This window comes from Girardinichthys multiradiatus, chromosome 22, assembly GCF_021462225.1.
Source record: "Girardinichthys multiradiatus isolate DD_20200921_A chromosome 22, DD_fGirMul_XY1, whole genome shotgun sequence".
In the NCBI taxonomy this organism is placed as follows: domain Eukaryota; kingdom Metazoa; phylum Chordata; class Actinopteri; order Cyprinodontiformes; family Goodeidae; genus Girardinichthys; species Girardinichthys multiradiatus.
Genome location: NC_061814.1, coordinates 6044657 through 6065366, shown reverse-complemented (window position 1 = coordinate 6065366; position 20710 = coordinate 6044657). Strand labels below are relative to the sequence as shown.

Sequence of the window (20710 nt, the reverse complement as noted above, 5' to 3'; positions counted from 1 at the left end):
ATAAATACAAACGCTTCTCTTAATTATATATATGAAAATTTATTGAAGCCAAATAGTCCTGATATACCATTATTCTGGTCCAAAAACCTTCACCTAACTAACAAGCACCATTCTACACAAAGGGCATAAAAATGACTACCTAACAATGATAATAAAAGAAAAATATATATATGCGCATTTAGTGTCTATGAAGATCAAACCAGTAGTTTTATGGACAAAATGTGTAATTTGGGTTAAATAGAAAGAAATCCTCCTGTCGTGCTGATGTCTCAATTGCAGAGATCAGCTGATAAAACGGTGGGGCCACGCCTCTTTAGCCACAACCAGCTGATAGCCCCAAATCTTCACAAAGAGTAATAAACTCTGAAGCGGGAACTCAGTGGAAAATCTCCAGCAATAAAACTGGAAGAGTGGTCGGGTGAGGCTCAGACCGCAAATGCTTTGAATGAAAACTTTTAAAATCCAACTTCTAACTCCTGGCTGATTTGAGATCAGCCGGACAAAACATTAACCACACACAATTCAGCAGCGCTTGCGCACCAAATCAAAACACAGCTCAGCATAACATAATTCAATCAGTATTGCATGCAACAAGTTAATACCTGAGATTAACTACTGGTTATCCTAAATCCCCTTAACTATGCCTCATCCTGCCCAGACCTCTAAATGCACCTATCCGGTTTAATATGAAAAGAACGAAATTACTTTGAAGTTGATTTCTGCTCTCCACCGGTCGAGGAGGGATCAGGTCTGAAGAAAAAGGAGGGGAGGGGGACCACGCATCCGTGATCAAATTGAAGAAGAAAAACGGTAATTTCTCATCCATCCAGGAGGGGAAAAGATTAACCGTTAGTCGACTGCATTACACAAGGAAGAAAACTCATCTCCTTGGACATAGAACCTCTGTGGGATTACACCTGCGTCCGGTGTGGGCGCGGTCTTCAATCGGTAAATAAATCTCCTGATCTTCTTGTATCAGACAGATTTCCAGCTTTCAAGCTCTTCCGGGAATGGCCGTGTGGAGCAAATGTTCGCCTTCGAGCTCTTGTCTCTCCAGATATGCGCCTCCATTGCGCTGTCCTTTGAGACAGGCGGGAAATGGCACCGAAACGCTCCATCTCAGCCGGTTTATACTCCCAGTGATGTCAGAGCTGCGACGTCTGTTGAGCTGCGCATGTCAAAATGTGCGACCAAAATGGATGGCCCCAACGTCCCCTCTAGGTTCGAAGGTTGTGATTAATCGCAGTCTTTGAAGCTACTGGGTCCATCCATCATAGGAGCTGAGTCTCAATGATCCATGATCCATGAAGAAGCAAAAGAAATAAAGAAAAAACAAAAAATACTGTCCCTGTGTTACTCTTGGCAGGAACGGGAGTTCACAATTCAGTTTGTTTCTCACAGGCCTATGACTGGGCAGGACAAGGTTAGCCAGGCCAGGACTTAACTCTGACTAACTCATACCTGTCTATGTCATTCAATAAGAAAAAAACCTTACCCCCTCCCAGAAGAGCAATAATCCTAAAATGAATCCTTATGGAACACCCATTTCAAGCTTTAAAAAATTGATCTTTGACTGAACACAATGTTCTCTGTTTTTGAATAGTGGCAATATCATTGAAGAGGTTGTAAAAAATTTATCTTTTAAAGTGTATGTTGTATAAATGCTGTGATTTATTGTATCAAAAGCACCTTTTTGGGGTGCAGTGCTGGTGGTGTGGGGGTTACGAGTGCGAACACTATACAGAGGCCTTAGTCCTTGATGCAGCTGTGCCAGGTTCGAGTCCTGGACCTGGCAACGTTTGCTACATGTCTTCCTCTCTCTTCGTTCCCATTTCCTATCTACTGTCAAATAATACTAGAATAATAAAAGCCACAAGTGCCTTAAGAAAACCTTACTAAGCATGCTTTTAACATGGTTCCTTGGTCTGTTAGTTATGCAGGGTTCCCACGCAGGGTTCTTATGCAGTCTATAAAAGTACAGAATTCTGTTTATGAAAACTATTTTATGCAGGACAATTTATTTAAATGTGTACAGGTTTTTATTGAACCAATTCAAAGTAGTTTGAGGGGCTGCTGCTCAGCTGGTGGCACAGTGCGATGCTGTTTTGCTTTACATGGAACGCTTAAAACCCAAAAGGTGAAAACTTTCCCAAGAAACAGTTAATTCAAGATAAGATCAAAAATGTATTCTTGCAAATCACATTTAAACTACATTAAAACCAAAATCGTTTTTCTTGTGGACTGCATTTACAATTCTTAATGGACAAATTAATTAACAATTAAAAACACCCAGGACAACCCAAAAAGATCTTGGGTGTATGTGAATTGGAAACAATTTTGTTAAATTCTATAAAATTAGTTGGGGCTAAAATGTGCTAGAAAAGAGTGGGCTTGCTTGCATAAGAGTTCCAAAATGCCACTTTTAAAAAAACATGGAACAGCAATTATACTCCGAATTTGTGGATATGTAGTAGGTATTGCTGTTGGCAAACCTTGAAAATAACATTAAAATGTGAATCCATGGTGAGGTTTGCTGTAAAGCAAAAAATCTAACATCAGATCATGTGCCTGGGAACTAAGAAGTACCATTATACCCAGGCCTGGTTGCATCACTGCAGCTAACAATATGGCGTTGGAAAGCATCTGCACATTTGCTTTTTAACAAAAAAAAAAAAGAAGAAAAACAGGATTTGTTTTTCTCTTATTTACTGTATTTTGGATTGGCATTTTCAACTCAGAAAACAATGATTGGACACGGAAGTAATTTTCTTTTTCATGTTTACAAAAATTATATCCTAGATACACAAAACATATGAACACAAACTCTATGTCACTTGTACAGAATACAGCAAATGGTTTCTCACTGTTTCTCAACACATTTAGTATTTTCAACTGTATATTTAAAGAATGAGCATTTTTGTGTACTTATCTTTATGAATAATAATGAAACTGTAAAATACTCACAATTAAAGACATAAAATGTAAAACACATCAATACAAAAAAATAAAGAATGTTAATAATGTCATTAGCCATGACATGACGCTCTTGTGAAAGTACTGAAACAAATTAATGTGCAATAGCTGCACAAAAAGGATCTTCTTGAAAATTCATACTATATTATTAGGAATCATGTTAGGAAACACATAATATTGATTGTCCTGTGTGCTGCTAGCAAGAAGTCTTCATCACAGTTATAGTAATGTAAAACATAAATAAATAATAAATTATATTTCTTGATTTCACTGCAACTTAAATGCTGTAGACCAAATATTATTTAATCAAGAAATAAAAAAATAATAGCTCTTTGCTACCAAAGACTGAAAACAGTTTTTTTATCGATCTCCAGGTTTGAGAAAAAAAAAACAAAAAAAACGCTGAGATGTTTTAAAATATCTTCAAGTTTCTTCTTTTCTCCGGCTTCGGTAAGTCGTCTTTGGCAGTGCTACTTCCTAGCCAGCTGGAAAGGATGTTGGCCCTTTAAACAAATGGGAGAAAGTAATTTAATATTTATACACTTAATTAAAAATAAAAATGCATATCGAGATGAAGGCTTTAATATACTTTATTTGTAAGTAAGATAGTAAGATTATTAGTTCTCTTTTAAAACACAACAGCTGATAACTGCCGACTTAAAAGATAAAATAGTTGTCATTATGGACCACTGTAGTAGAAATACGTTTTAGTGGAGTCTTTTGTTTTTGCCAGTTTCAGCTCTAATATTTGATGTATTTTTTCAACCTATGAAATGTATCATTCTTTTTTTTAAGACCATCACTTTGTTAATACATGTTTACTACTGAAAAACTGTTAAAAATGTGCACAAGAAAAGCTGTAACATGTTTATTGCTGTTCATGTTTTTTTTTTTGTTTTTCAGTTCTTTCATGAAGGGTTTTGGTTCTACCTTTTTTGTGCACAAAGACACTTCTGTCATCTTGATGAATCATTGTGCATCATACTTTGTTCACCAATAGCACAGCTTGGTCACATATATTGATATTCTAAAGTAAAACCTGAGAGATTTTTATTTGTTATAAAAAGTGTACACTCTGTAATAACACCACATTTTTGTGATATAAAAGTATGAGATCATTATGGCTTTTCCACCTGCTGGCTACTACCAATCTTATGTTTGTTGCTCTGTTTGTCTGCTCATTCCATGCCCGTTCCATTTCCTGTGCTTCATGTCTGCTCTCTGTTTGCAAGACCATTGTGTAAGTTCACCTTATTTTTCTATTAAAGTACTCAGCTTCACCTCAGGTTGACTCTGCATTTGGTAAAAAATGTGCACAAGGACCAAATATAACCACAGCCTTGAAAGGATTGTCAAGTAAAATCTATAAAAGAATTTGGGGAAGCCTTACTAAGAGTGGATTGAGGGTGGGGCCAGTGCATTAAAGCTACTACGCACAGAGGAATCCTACACTTGGTCTAGAAACGTCCCATTCCTCGTATCAAGCTACTGCTGAACCACACAACATCAAAAGGGTCTTACATGGGCTAAGGAGAAAAAGACCGGAACTGTTTTTCAGGGGACATTCACTACTGTTCCAGTCCAGGGATCGGTAAAAGTGAGAAAATTCACACCTTCAGATGGCACGGTTTACTTACACAGAGAGATTTTTAGATCGGACCAAACTTTTGCTCCAGCATTATGCTTGTCATGATTTCATTTAAATGCCAGACTCACATGAGGCAGACTGTGGCTCAGTAGGAAGAGTAGTTGTCTTGCAATCAGAAGGTTGTGGGTTTGATTCCAGCTTCCTCCTGCCATATGTCAATGTGTCCCTGGGCAAGACACTTAACCTCAAGTTGCCTACCGATCTGCGTATCAGTGTATGAATGTGTGAGTGTTAGTGAGTGCGATTGGGTGAATGTGGCGCTAGTGTAAAGCGCTTTGAGGAGTCTGTATGACTGGAAAAGCGCTATATAAGTTCAGTCCATTTACCATTTACATGCACAGATGCTCTCAAGGAAGAAAACAGGAGGGAAAGTTTTAAAACTATTTATTGAAACAATAACGATAATGACTGATGGTCTTGATCTGGAACTTTCAGTGGAAATGATCAGCAGAGTCACTAGGAAGGAGAGGTAGAAGTGAGTGAGGAAAAAACAGTCTGGAATAATTGAGGAAGAGAGGCAGGTGCTTACTGATAAAAGTGGAAGATGAACACCAGAGAGAGTGAGCAGGAATCCAGGGGGAGAGGTTCGTATGGTGGTTGTGGTGGTGAAAGGAGGGCGATGATGTTCAGAGCAGCAGCGAAGCGGACATCGGAGGGTGGACAGGTTTGTAACCAGAGGAAACCAGAGGTAATAAAGAACCTTAGGACTGCCAGTCGTGGAAGGGAAACAAGAAGCTTGTCTCTAGAAATACAGACAATCTCTAGAAATAGAGAAACACAAAGAAACAACACACAGAGGGCTAGGGTTTATCACATGGGTTAACACTCAAGCGAAGAGGGACTGGCAGCCAGCTCCTCATATACACGGGTAGATGACTGGTGTATATGAGGTGTGCAGAAGCACACCTGTTCACGTCTGCCCCAGGCCAGAACTGGTCCAGTTGTGCCCTCCAGTGGCAGCCTAAGGTTTCAAAACACAACCTAGCCACACAAAATACAAACACCCCAGAATACTGACTTCACTCCTCCTCTCAACGACCACCACCTGGCGGTCCTGAAGATCTTAGCTGCTAGAGCTGAGAAAAACTGTTTCTAAACATGTGAAAAGAACTGAGGACCATGGTCGAAGATTTCCTGAGGGATTCTATGAAGGCGAAAAACGTGCTTGATGAGTAGTTGAGCGGTCTGAAGTGATGTTGGGAATTTTCTAAGGGAAATCAGATGACAGGCTTTAGAAAATAGATCTACAACAGTGGTTATCCCTTTGGAGACAGGCAGTCCTGTGACAAAATCTAATGGCAATATGGGACCAAGGTCGAGATGGAATGGAGAGGGGTTGGAGCAGTCCAGAAGAGTGTTTGTTTCCAATCTTGTTTCTTGCACAGACAGAAAAGGTGACAATGCATTCTTTGACATCTTTGTGTAAATTAGGCCACCAAAATCTTCTATTGATGAGAGCTATGGTGCGACCGGTTCTAGGATGACAAGAGAATTTAGCTGTATGGATCCAATGAATGAGACAGGCACAAACAGGTGATGGCACTTAGGTGCCGCTGTCAGGTGCTGTCAGGCTCTGTCCTTGCCCATTTTAAAGCCATGCCAGACAGGAAAATAATAATGTAGGAAATCTTAGCATCATCAAAGGGAAAGGAGTGGGGAGCACGGTTTAATACTAGAGAGCATTCTAACAGGAATCCCCCACAACAACTCAACTCACTGGAGAACTTTTCTGGTGAAGGGGTAATGACGTCACAGAAGGTTGTATGGGTTGGTGGTGGAGAACTCTTGGGACCTCTACTGGTGGAGGAGCAGAAGGTTGGGTTTGGAGGTCGCGGTAGCTTACTGATGGAAGTGGAAGATGAATGCCAGAGAGTGAGTAGGAATCCAGGGGGAGATGTTATGTGGTGGTTATGGTGGTGAATGAAGGGTGATTATGTTCAGAACAGCAGCAAAGTGGACATTGGACAGAAGACAGGCTTGTATCCAGAGGAAGCAGGTCGTCTTACGTCACACCATATGGTATGCTGGGAATGGTACACATTTACACGGCAAGTGAACCACTACAGCATCTGAAAAAACTGCTGAGACTGGCAGCTGTAACTGTGCCAGGGTATAATTCTCTGGTCCGTTTCAGGGCTCAGAATAGGTTCACATCAATGTGATCTGCTGCAGAAACCAGACTCTGGCATGGTAAAAAGCGATCCAGAGGTTTGGTGTGAAAGCACTGTCAGTGGTCTAAAGTCCTCTTTACAAATGAAAGTAAAGTTTATCATTTCATTCAGAAATCAAGGTCCCAGAGTCTGAAAGAAGAGTAAGGAAAAGAGAGGAAAAGAATCAATGTTGCTTGGAGTCCTCTGTCAAGTTTCCACAGTCTGTGATGATTTGAGGTGCCATGTCATCTGCTGGATTTGGTCAAATGTTTTTTTAAGTCCATAGTCAACACACCTTTCTACCAGTTAATGCTCCCTTGTGCATTAAGCACCTAATGCCTTTTTGTGCTACCAAGCTTCATGGGGAAACTGATTTAATTTTCCAGAAGGACTTGGAAACTTGAACACGGTGTTTATATGGACAATCCGTAACTAGCACAGAAGTCCAATAACGAAACACCACTCAGATTCAGATCAGGGAGGCCATTCCTCAGGCCTCTCCAGGTGTCACTGTTGTTTCATACATGGGCGTTGAAGTCCCCCAGCAGAATAATGGAGTTCCCGGGAGGGGCACTATCCAGCAGTCCCGACAGGGACACCAAGAAGGTCGGGTAGCCTGCACTACCGCTCGGCCGGTAGGCCGCAATGACAGTCAGAGACCTGCCCCATCCCGACGGCGCAGGGATGCGACCCTCTTATCCACTGGGGTAAACCCCAACATGAGACGGCTGAGCTGGCACAAGCAAACCCACTCCAGCCCGCCGCCTCTCCCCGTGGGTCACTCCAGAGTAGAAGAGAATCCAGCCCTCTCGAGGAGATGGGTTCCAGAGCCCACGGTATGCGTGGAGGCGAGCCCAACTATGTCTAGTCGATATCTCTCGACCTCCCGCACAAGCTCCGGCTTCTTCCCCCCAGCCACCAGGCGCTCTCTGACGATGCCTGGCTCCAGGGTGGGACCCCGGCTCCGCCGTACCGGGCGACGTCACGTGCCTCGATTTAATAGTCCTCATGAAGGTGTCTTGGCTGCATGACACTCGGGTGAAGAGAGGTGCTGAGCTGTCCACTGATCACCACCTGGTGGTGAGTTGGATCCGCTGGAAGAGGAGAAAGCCGGAGAGACATGGCAGGCCCAAGTGCATAGTGAGGGTGTGCTCGGAACATCTGGCAGAGCCTTCGGCCAGGGATGTATTCAACTCCCACCTCCGGGAGAGCTTTGACCAGATTCCGGGGGATGTTGGAGACATAGAGTCCGAGTGGACCATGTTCTCCACATCTGTTGTCGATGTTGCTGCCCGTAGCTGCGGCCGTAAGGTCCGCAGTGCCTGTTGTGGTGGCAATCCCTGAACTTGGTGGTGGACACCGGCAGTAAGGGATGCTGTCAAGCTGAAGAAGGATTCTTATTGGCTGTGGTTGGCTTGTGAGACTCCTGAGGCGGCTGACGGGTACCGTGAGGCCAAGCGTGCCGCGGCCCGGGCTGTGGCAGAGGCAAAAACCTCTGGCCTGGGAGGAGTTCAGTGAGGCCATGGAGAAGGACTACCGGTTGGCCCCGAAGCAATTCTGGTAAACCGTCCGGTGCTTCAGGAGGGGGAAGCAGTGCTTTGCCAACACTGTTTACAGTGGGGGTGGGAGGCTGCTGATCTCAACTGGGGACATTATCGGGCGGTGGAAGGAGTACTTCGAGGATCTCTTCAACCCTGCCATCATGCATTTCCTGGTGGAAGCAGAGGCTGAGGACTCAGGATTAGACTCTTTCATCACCCAGGCTGAAGTCACCGAGGTGGTTAAAAAGTTCTGTGGTGGCAGGGCTTCTGGGGTGGATGAGATCCGCCCTGAGTACCTCAAGTCTCTGGATGTTGTGGGGCTGTCATGGTTGACACGCCTCTTCAACATTGCGTTGCGGTCAGGGACAGTGCCTCTGGACTGACAGACTGGGGTGGTGGTCCACCTTCATAAGAAGGGTGACCGGAGGGTGTGTCCCAACTACAGGGGGATCACACTCCTCAGCCTCCCTGGTAAAGCCTACGCCAGGGTATTGGAGAGGAGAGTCCGGCTGATAGTTGAACCTCGGCTTTAGGAGGAGCAGTGTGGTTTTCCTCCCGGCCGTGGAAGACTGCACCAGCTCTATGCCCTCTACAGGGTACTCGAGGGTTCATGGGAGTTTGTCCAATCGGTCCACATGTGTTTTGTGGACCTGGAGAAGGCATTCGACTGTGTCCCTCGTGGTGCCCTGTGGGTGGTGCTCCAGGAGTATGGAATCGGGAGCCCTTTATTAGGGGTCATCTGGTCTCTGTACAAGTGGAGCAGGAGTTTGGTCTGCACTGTGCTTGATTGGCCACAAAACCCTGAATCCTCAGGGAACCTATGTGATATTGTCAAGAGGAAGAGGAGAGAAAGGAGACACAAGAATGCATTGTACCAAGAGGTTGCTATTAAAGCAACGTGGGCTACCATTACTCCTCAGCAGGCTGATCACGCCGCAGTAATGCAGTTATTCATAAAAAAGGAGGCCAAACCAAGTACTGACTGCATAAAAATGACTTCGAATTTGAATTAAAATTTTATTGAACGTATTACTAAAAGGAAAAAAAAATACAAAAGAAAAAGAAAAACCAAAAAAGAAAAAAACAATACAAAAGAAGAACAAAGTACAAAGTATATGTACACATTCAAAGGAGGTAGAAGTATAAACTGATCTTTTACCCACCCCTTTTCACCTAATTATAACATTCCATGAAAGATAGTTTCATCAAATATATCTTAAAATCATTTTTGCATGCTAGTATAAGAAAGCATCAGTAATTTACTTTAAAGACAATAATAGCTGTTTGTAGTTCAACTATGTCAGTAAATATAATCAATTAAAATGTTATGTGTGTTAGTTTGATCCAAATAATCAGCCTTATTGATTACTCTTATTGCTAGTTTTTTCAATGTTATTATTGACAGTAAGAAGTTTTGTAATTGTTGCCCCATATCTCTGCACAATCCCTGCACAAGAAGGTAAAACTTGGGAAGAGTAAAGAACGTGGCAAGCTTTTATCCTCCAATACATTTGGCTTTATTCGTTATAAAGAGACCTTTTGGCAGTTAATTTTGTAAATATCTAATTTGAGATTCCAGTATATTTTATCATCAATAATATCCGCAATGAATATGTATTCATCTACTCTTTCAACATTTACTCCATCTCCATATTTGGATATGTGATCTACAACTGTCAAAAAAAAAAAAGAGGAGCGAAAAGATTTGATTTGGAGACAATAAAAACAGAAACCATGACATATCTCCTACATCTTTTGATTGCATTTGGATCATTCCAGCGCACAATCGCTGTTAGTGATATCATATGCTGCTGAACCTGATCGTAGCGAAGTGCGCACGACTGATCATCCCCCAGAAAAGTGCGCACAGCTTGTGTAATTGTAATTGCAGATCTTACAAAGGACCCACTGTGCTTTGATGTTGATAATATAATTAATAGGAAAGAAATAAAGTCATTATAAGTCAGATTAAATCCTTCATTTGCAAACTGAATGCTAAAATCACCCTTTAGCAGGTGAAAAATCACAAATTTAAGGCAGTCTATTCCATGTGGTGAAAAAGAGTGTATGCTTTACCCTTGTCCCTAAATAAAACAAAATGCAATATTGACAGTAACATTGTGTCATTGGATTTGGATCTGTTTTATTAAATGTGAACATATGCCACGGGAGGGTTATACAATAAAAAATCACTTTGTCACCACACAACAATTTAAACAAACAAACACGTATATCATTAAAATACTGACAAAACAAACAAAATAAATTCAGTAAAATCATTAAAAAATAATTTATTTTTATGTACATAAATGTTCTATTTAAATTCTTTGCAGGAAAGCTATGTGACGTCATGTTTTAAAATTAGCAAAGTTATAATATGCAGATAGCCAACTCCTACAACAGACTATTTTTATGTTGCCAATATTTCGTTCAGGCTTAAATATTGTTGCTGTTTATGATAAACTCTGAACGCTGAACTCTTCCTACACATACTCTCAAAAAAAAGAACATGGTGAGTCTCCAAAAAGAATTAAAAGTTCAGGGGAGACAAACATTATTAAATTCCTTGACAGATGTTTTTGTCTTTTTAATGATTTTTATGATTGGCTAATTTCTAACTATTCTGTTTCTAACTGTTGCGAGTCACATGTACCAACACAGTTAACACATTGTGCACACTCCTGTGATGCTTGTCAGCCTAAAGAGTGCACTGACCAGCTGCCATGTGGCCTGATGGCCCAATGGCAGAGGCCGAGCACCACTTTGGACACTGTTCTCCCCTCCTGTGTAACAGCCTTTAAATCCATCATTTTGATCATTCTAAATGAGAAGCAGACCCTCCCTAGGTCCATCTGGACCACAAACATAAAGCATCTGCTCGCAGAAAAACTTCAAACTCAGCCTTCTGCATGCACAATTACACACTCGGAGGTGCCCTGCGCAAACGAATAGAGAGAGGAAATAATCTCGACAGGTGATGACAAACCTGTTGTTGTGAATAAAGACAACAACAGTTAACTAACTGTAACAGTCCAGAAAAGCAGGAGCAGAACGGAAAAAAATCAGCAATTGTATCATTCATAACGATGCAGTGCAACAACCCCTTCATGCTTCAAGTGCCACAGCACAGAGGATTTGTTAGCTTTGTTTCCAGTTCCGCTGGGGGCAGTAGCAGCCAGCCAATAGCACATGCAATTTCCTCATTTAAATAGGGTGTTTTCCACCGTTTCGCACCTGTTGATCGTGCACAACATGGCCACTTATTGCACGTGCATTATTTTTTTGCACAAACAGTTAAGGGCTCCCTGGTCATTAGACTCCTGCGCTCCCCACGGCTTCACTCCACAAAAGATGCTTCTTCAGCATGACCTGAAAGGTAGAGGTCCTGCCTGCGTGCTGCAGACAACAGCGTGAGAGTTTCCACCAGAACAAAACTCAGAAGAAGTCTGGTAAAAAGCCCAACACCCACTGAGATGGACAACAATCCACGCTGTTTGCCAGAGCCAGAAGACCATTACACTGGACTCATCTTGAGAGCACATCTTATGCAGACAGAGGAGAAACAGGCTGGAGCAAAGTTTTCCCTCCCTCCTGAAGAAGTTAAAGTGGACAAGGAAAGAGCAAATGTCCACCAACAGGCCAGGGGAGGGCCTGGGTTTTTGGACTGATAGGGGACTGTATGCCACAACAGTCTGACTCTGGAGTGGTCAAGAAACTGAGGGGGGTAACGTACAAACACACACACATTTGCAAATATCTTTTCTGTTTTTCTGCAATGAAGAAAGCTTGTTAACTGCAGCTGATGTGGTTTTGACGTTGACAGACGTAACAAGAGGTTAAATGTTATTCCTGTGTTAAAGAGATTCTTTTTTTCAAAAGTCATAAAGTAATTGTTTTAGAGAAACAAGTTCTCTCTCTCATCATGGTAGATTCAGGGTCAAATATTGCTACTAAAAGTCCTTAAAAGAAAGAGGAATTTTAAACACCTCCAAAATTCAGCGGTAACCATGTGTTTTCTATGTCATCCTCAGGACAGATCCCACGGAGGTCTATCGCATGTGTAACACCTGATGGACTCTCCTTCAGGCATTGTTTCCTGTTGTCAGAGTGTACCCCGTTAATCTAACGGGTAGAGACCTCTGAGAATAGGATTAGTTTTACTGCAGAGGGTCTCCGTACAGTCTGACACAGTACTTCCAGTGGGGTACAGGTTTGGCCACAAGCGTTAACTAGAGCTTGAATGGAAGGTGCAAATTCATTGTTTTCACAGCAGCTGCTGGGAAGAAGTTAGATTAGCTGATCTTCCCACTCTTCTGAGTTTATGAAGCCTGCTGACTTACACTGTACCTCATACAGGGGTTGGACAATGAAACTGAAACACCTGTCATTTTAGTGTGGGAGGTTTCATGGCTAAATTGGACCAGCATGGTAGCCAGTCTTCATTGATTGCACATTGCACCAGTAAGAGCAGAGTGTGAAGGTTCAATTAGCAGGGTAAGAGCACAGTTTTTGGTCAAAATATTGAAATGCACACAACATTATGGGTGACATACCAGAGATCAAAAGAGGACAAATTGTTGGTGCATGTCTTGCTGGCGCATCTGTGACCAAGACAGCAAGTCTTTGTGATGTATCAAGAGCCACGGTATCCAGGGTAATGTCAGCATACCACCAAGAAGGACGAACCACATCCAACAGGATTAACTGTGGACGCAAGAGGAAGCTGTCTGAAAGGGATGTTCGGGTGCTAACCCGGATTGTATCCAAAAAACATAAAACCACGGCTGCCCAAATCACGGCAGAATTAAATGTGCACCTCAACTCTCCTGTTTCCACCAGAACTGTCCGTCGGGAGCTCCACAGGGTCAATATACACGGCCGGGCTGCTATAGCCAAATCTTTGGTCACTCATGCCAATGCCAAATGTCAGTTTCAATGGTGTAAGGATCGCAAATCTTGGGCTGTGGACAATGTGAAACATGTATTGTTCTCTGATGAGTCCACCTTTACTGTTTTCACCACGTCCGGGAGAGTTACGGTGTGGAGAGGCCCCAAAGAAGCGTACCACCCAGACTGTTGCATGCCCAGAGTGAAGCATGGGGGTGGATCAGTGATGGTTTGGGCTGCCATTTCATGGCATTCCCTTGGCCCAATACTTGTGCTAGATGGGCGCGTCACTGCCAAGGACTACCGAACCATTCTTGAGGACCATGTGCATCCAATGGTTCAAACATTGTATCCTGAAGGCGGTGCCATGTATCAGGATGACAATGCACCAATACACACAGCAAGACTGATGAAAGATTGGTTTGATGAACATGAAAGTGAAGTTGAACATCTCCAATGGCCTGCACAGTCACCAGATCTAAATATTATTGAGCCACTTTGGGGGTGTTTTGGAGGAGCGAGTCAGGAAACATTTTCCTCCACCAGTATCACGTAGTGACCTGGCCACTGTCCTGCAAGAAGAATGGCTTAAAATCCTTCTGACCACTGTGCAGGACTTGTATATGTCATTCCCAAGACGAATTGACGCTGTATTGGCCCTACAACAGACTAATAAATTATTGTGGTCTAAAACCAGGTGTTTCCGTTTCATTGTCCAACCCCTGTATCTGGTCCTGACAAAACTATGAAAAACGTGGTTCTGCATTTTCTCTTCTGGGAAAAGAAAGACAATCTAATCACTTCTGTGTTGCATTGGAATGTAAACACACTTGTTATTTTCTCTAACACCTCAACAGCAAAATGTTCCAGAGTTATGGGTTCAGTTAAACACATCTTCCCTGGCAAAAACCTGTAAAATTAGACTGGAAAGATGTAGGTTTGGTTCTGAAGGTAAGAAAGAATCTGATTCGACAAGTGGTACCACAAAAAGTCTAATATCATGTTCTCTAAAGACTCTGCTTAGAAAAGGCCTTCTTCCAGAAACTGTGGAACTACAGAACCAGATTTTGAAGCATGCCTTTCCTTTAATCCAAAACAGATCTGTGTTGTTTTATTATAATGTCTGAAGCTCCTTATGAACTCTGGGTTAAAAGAAAATATGACGTGGGGCTAATTTAGAGCTGTGAACTAGTGATTGAAACTCTTAAATCTGTTATTGTTGATGCCAGAAATAATAAACTCTTTAGTCTGAAAATATTTAAGGTATTTAATCAATTTTTCTTTAATCTCTGCAGAAAGCTGGCATCAGTGTTTAAAGCAGTGGTCCTCAACCTGTGGTTCCTTTTGAGGAGCAATCTGTTGGCAAGAAGGAAATAGATTCTTAATTTCTTTAAATTATATTTAATGTGGTCTTGGTTGCTAAAACATTTTTTTCAATCATTACAGACAAAAGACAAATGCCAAATTGACTAATGGGTTAACCCATGCGTAAAAAGAGGGGATGTCAACTGTAATAAAAAAAACTTTGTGACATTGTGAGAGAAGATTACACTTTGTGTTTTGTCTATAAAACTGGTGCCCAGCTCCCCAAGGCCTCATCTTGAGAACCTGTCTGAATGTACGGGCTTAATTCCTCTAAATTAGTCAAAAGATTTATTCTCCTTTGCTGGATATTTTGATGAAGATCCATGTAATTATTAAAGTAGTTTCTGCTTAATGGAAAAGGTAAAAATACAAACAAAATTATTTTAAGCTTCAGTAACTGAACCAACTGTTGGAAATAAAGGAGTTCAGATTGCAGCAGATCTAAAGTGAGCCATAGATTGTGGGTCAGTGAAGAAAATTTTTAATAAATCAATAAAGGTATGCAATTTAACTGAGCAGAGAACAATCAAATAAAATAAAAAAAATACTACACTTATTAAATAAAAGATCTAAGCCAATGATGGGTTCTGGCTTTAAAATTTATTAATACTCAAATTAGGTTTCTACTCTGGGGAACACAGATTGAGGCTGAAGGTTGTTTTGGAGCCAGGGCTAGGATTCAAGAAATTAAAACTCATAGTGACTAAAGTCCTTTATAACAGAATAAAGACAGAAGTAATTAGGGTCAAGGAATTAAAATCCTAGAAAAAGACCTTTATGGGGCATAAAGGCAGGTAAAGTCCTTTATTTCGGGGATAAATAAAGGCACCTCTTTGAACATTAAAGAGGAAAAGCGGCTCAAACTCCAGTCTCCTCCCCAGGGAGAAATGTTTGATTTCATGACAACTTGGATGAGTTTGAAAATGTTCAAATAAAGGTTTCATTTTTGAGGACTTATAGGGTAAAAGAATAATTAAATCCTTCATTACATAGGAGTACCAAACAAATTTCAAATTAATACATGCATTAATGCATGGAGTTGCAATGTTCTCCCCATGCATGCGTGGGTTCTCACCGGGTACTCCGGCTTCCTCCCACAGTCCAAAGACATGCCTGTTAGGTTAATTGGTCACTCTAAATTGCCCTTAGGTGTGGGAATGAGTGTGTGCATGGTTGTTTGTGTGTTGCCCTGCGATGGACTGGCGACCTGTCCAGGGTGTACCCCGCCTCCTGCCCATAGACTGCTGGAGATAGGCACCAGCTCCCCCGCGACCCACTATGGAATAAGCGGTAGAAAATGACTGACTGACTGACTGACTGCCAAAAGATATTTTTAAATTAGCACAAAAGATTATTTCAAATTACCAATATTTCAAATAATGGAACATTTTCTAGCATTTGAATTATAACAGAGGAACACAGGGGTCCTGAGAATAATTTTCTTCCCCAACTTTCAAAACTTTAATAACCCTGATTTAAAGAAAATTATGTCCAATTGTGTCTTTTGAAGTGCTATAATGAAATAAAATCTAGTTGGGGATTAATCGTAATTGTTCATTTTTCTGTTTAAGTTTTAACACTGCAGTGTTTGTGTTTGTTTAGTGTCTGGGTATAATCATAAAATGTCAATGCCGGCCTAAAAATAATTGTCCGCATTTAACCTGAGCAGAGAAATTCTGAAATACAGCTGTGATAAAATTAAACTTAACAAAAAGAGAAATTTAACAGCAACTCTACTGTCATTACAATGTTTAAAGTATGAAGAATTAGCAAAGAGTTTCAGCAGCAAAACATTTGGATTCATATAAAAGAAGACTGCTGCTGTGCTTTTAAATTATTTGAGATCCCTTTGAATTGTGTGCACTTATCTTTAAACAGGACCCTGATGATTATCAATCAAAGCATCTGAAGATTTCTTTAAATTCCTGAAGCTTCATTAAGTCACTGAGTAGATTTGACGTCATTAAAACATTTATTAAATTTGATATTTACAATTTGATCGGGAAAAAACAACTAAATTGTGGCCAATTGTGTCTCTGTCTGTGATGTTTGTCTTTGTTTCATTGGAATGAATGAGTGTTTGTTCATATGTTGCATGCTATAATAATTCATGTTTAGAATAATGTTTTCTAACCCTGAACTGATTAAAACCTTCAGTTTTCAGGAAAGCTTCTTAACTCCTAAGAAGCAGTGTGTTTTTGATGTAAGTTGATGTTAACAGTTCTGCAGTCTAAGGTCCACTAAGATGGGTTGGAAGGACAGAACCGTGGGGACTGCCCACAGCCCACCTATAGACAGCCTATCAGAGGTTGGTTCCGCCTGGCTCCGCCCACCTACCAGGTTTGAACACACCTTAACTTCCATGGAAACGCTCCCCCCTCCCTTCCTGAGTTCAACACTGTTTGAAAGAAAAGTGATAATAATAAAAGGGGCTTGTTGTGAGAACTGCGTTAAAATGCATGTTTATAAAATGATTGAATAAGGATAAAGCATGAAATTTAGATTTATGTGTTTTATAATTAAAATGTTAATGAAATAGTTTAAACTTCTTCAAATAATTAGTTTTGCTTGCAGAATCATTGGGGATTTAATGAACTGAAAACTTTATCCTGGTGCCAATAAATTAAACTAGCTGAAAGTTCAAGATATGCCACAAATAAGGAATATATTTTAATAATAAACCTGAGTCACGATCCTATACTATGATTAATGATTAGGTTCAATTGGTAGGATTTATGCATTAAACCTGCGAAATTTAAATTTACTCATCTTAAACCAAGACCAATCAAGGTGATGTGACTCATTTATAATTGAAACATTAAAATGAACTTCATAATATTTAATGTTTTATTGTTAAAACTGAGGTGACTGCAAATAGAAACAACCAGGTTGTTTTTTCCTAAATTTATTTAGGTAAATTTACAGTGGTGAACTCTGAGACCAATTTAATTAATACTAATTCATTTGAAATACATGATGATAAATTAATTCATTATTAATGAATAATTCTAATGATGTAAATGGCTAAAACATAGAGCTAACAAAAGCTATAAATATTTTAAATACATCAATCCTATGTGGTTCTAACTAGGTTAAAATTATATGCATGACTTCAAAACGAAATTTAAAGGGAAATGCCACATTACTTACACAAACTGAAGCTAACAAAATTCTAAAATAAACAGTCTAATAGGGAAAACAGACCTTTATATTAATGTACAAAATGAACCTTTTGAGGAGCAATCTGTTGGCAAGAAGGAAATAGATTCTTAATTTCTTTAAATTATATTTAATGTGGTCTTGGTTGCTAAAACATTTTTTTCAATCATTAAAGACAAAAGACAAATGCTAAATTGACTAATGGGTTAACCCATGCGTAAAAAGAGGGGATGTCAACTGTAATAAAAAAAACTTTGTGACATTGTGAGAGAAGATTACACTTTGTGTTTTGTCTATAAAACTGGTGCCCAGCTCCCCAAGGCCTCATCTTGAGAACCTGTCTGAATGTACGGGCTTAATTCCTCTAAATTAGTCAAAAGATTTATTCTCCTTTGCTGGATATTTTGATGAAGATCCATGTAATTATTAAAGTAGTTTCTTCTTAATGGAAATGGTAAAAATACAAACAAAATTATTTTAAGCTTCAGTAACTGAACCAACTGTTGGAAATAAAGGAGTTCAGATTGCAGCAGATCTAAAGTTTGACATCGCCAAGTGATACAGTGGATAAAATGCAGACTCAGAATGGACCAGTCTTACTTATCAAAGTAAATATCCCTATTTGAAGATTTTTGAGCTTTAATATGATGCAAACTGAGTTAAGCACCTGGGGTAATAATGAACCACTGCATTTGAATTTCATGCAAAATAAGGGTAGACATAAGATTCATTTTGTTTTGGTACAATGAAAACACAGAATAGTTTATTTATTCTAGAACTGTTGAGGGCCATGGAAAACAGCTATTACTGTAAAAGTTTGTCTGCAACCGTATACCGAGCCTTCTCTCCAGGTGGAGCTGTCTGCCATTAGCATGATGCAGTCAGATTACACCAACTGCAGCAAGGGTTATTGGACAAGCCAAGGAAGAGACATCGAAGGTCCAAACGCAAACAGAGTCATTCCAAGGTGTTGCTGGTGGCTCGAACAGTGGCTGCTTACCGCAGACGGCTTCCTAATCCACCAGATGACACCACTCCTGAGGGACGTTGGCCCAAGCCAACGGGCTAGAGCACTAGGCCTGCTCCAACCATCACAGGATTTAAAGAAAGGAGATCATCCCATGAAGGACAACGGCACACCACAAGCCAAAGAACTGTAAGCTAATCACTGGAGAGTGATTGAAGAGTTGGGTGAAGAACACTGTTTTTACAATGGGCATAATAATTCCTTGAGCAGTGCAACGTTTGCTTTAAATAAGATCACGGATGAGAAGAAGATGTCTTTTATCTACCTCAAGTCTCCCAAATTGAAGATGTACAGAAGATGGGACTTTTTGCATGTTTGTTCTCTGTCTTCATCATTGTTATGTTATGTTGGTTTATTCTTTCCATGTTTTGTTTTTTTTATCAAAGCTTATCAGGTCTGACAGAGCTGTCTCCACATCAGAACAACTGAGACAGGTAACCGTAAAGGCAACACTAAGAATACCACAGTGGCAGCGAGGATTGACCTGTGTGACGTGGTACCCCGCAGAGGTTATGACAGTTGGTTTCAGAATGCAGATGTGTACATTTGTGTACTGGAATTCAAATCCAAAAGGTTATGTCAACCCGAACTCTAACAATATTCCACAGGGCCGGCGGCAACACATCAGTTTGATTAGAGACAAGTCCACCCAACAAGCTGACACCACTAGATATAATCCCCTAGTAATAACTGTCAGAGAAATGTGGAAGAATCCCTGGCCTACTGTTAATCATGCAGAACTTAATGAACTTGTTTTGGTTTTAGGAGCTGATGTCTCTGGAAGAGACCCACTGGGATTGTTTCAAATTCAGTTTGTGGATCAACCTAAACCTCCTGATGAAGTTCTAGATATTACTGTTGTTAGCACTTCTCCTAGCCCAACCACACCTCCTCAAGCATTGGTCACTTACTTAAATGTCTCATCACCTGAAGTAATATTGCAGGTTGAAACTGGATTTTCTGACAAAAACACCTGGTTAGAATGGATAACATTTACTGCTAAAATCAATAACATGACAGAGTGTATTGCCTATTCTTCAGCCAGACCATAACTTTTCACTACTCCTGCTCTCCCACGTGGTGTTCCAGATGAGTATAAGTTAGCCAATCCTGTAGTCAATGGGTTTGAATCAATATTTCTTTGGATTACTCCTAACAAAAACGTTGATTGTATTAATTATGTCCACTACAATATGCAGCGTTTAGCAAACATCACCAGAGATGTAATGGTCGGTGTAACTGACCAATTATCCTCCAGTTCTCTTATGTTTTGGCAAACCAGAATGGCTTTAGACATGTCGTTGGCTGAAAAGGGAGGTGTTTATGCCATGTTTGGTCCTTTATGTTGTACTTTTATTCCAAATAACAGGTCCTGATGGTTCAGTAACCAGAGCTCTGGATGGATTATGCACCCTGGCACCTTGACTGTTGCTGATTCTTTGTCTGATTGATTTACTGCTACCTTTGATAAATTGAAGGGTTTTATTATTGCAGGTATGACGTCTTTTGCCACCTTCGCAGGTATCCTCATTTGCTGTGCCCTGCCTGCGTACTCTAATTAATAGATTGATTACCTCTAAGTCATATCAGGTGAAGGGGAACCCTTGGATTGCTCTGATGAGTCTGACAGCAACTCTCTTGATGATGATGCTTTCTAATAAATTTACCGATATTCAATTTACATCTATTCAAATAATCCTCCAAATTCTAATGATGGAGATGTGTACTGAACACACACAGGGTAGATGATAACTCATGATTTCATTTTGCTAGTATATTGGTGTACTAATATATTCTACTATATTTTCTTCATTTAATTTTTGAGTGTTTGAATTCTTTATATTATTTGTGTATTCATTTTATCTGATCATTCCTTAAAAGGTTGTTGATTGAAGAGATGTTTTGTTTCCATCAGAATGACAAATTGTTTCCAACAAAGAAGAAGACAGTAATAGTAGAT

General features: G+C 40.5%; 1 protein-coding gene across 16 annotated transcripts in view; it reads right to left on the bottom strand.

Moving 5' to 3' along the window:
* Positions 1 to 2689: 2689 nt before the first annotated feature.
* Positions 2690 to 20710, bottom strand: part of col13a1 (collagen, type XIII, alpha 1) — a 394128-nt gene continuing 376107 nt past the window's right edge. For all 16 annotated transcript variants that reach the window (XR_007036044.1, XM_047351963.1, XM_047351961.1 and 13 more), the window contains one exon: positions 2690 to 3476. Coding sequence is in view for 15 of the 16 variants with exons in the window: in XM_047351963.1 (XP_047207919.1) it covers positions 3444 to 3476 (33 nt within the window). In the remaining variant the exon portion in view is untranslated. The remainder of the gene's footprint in view (positions 3477 to 20710) is intronic.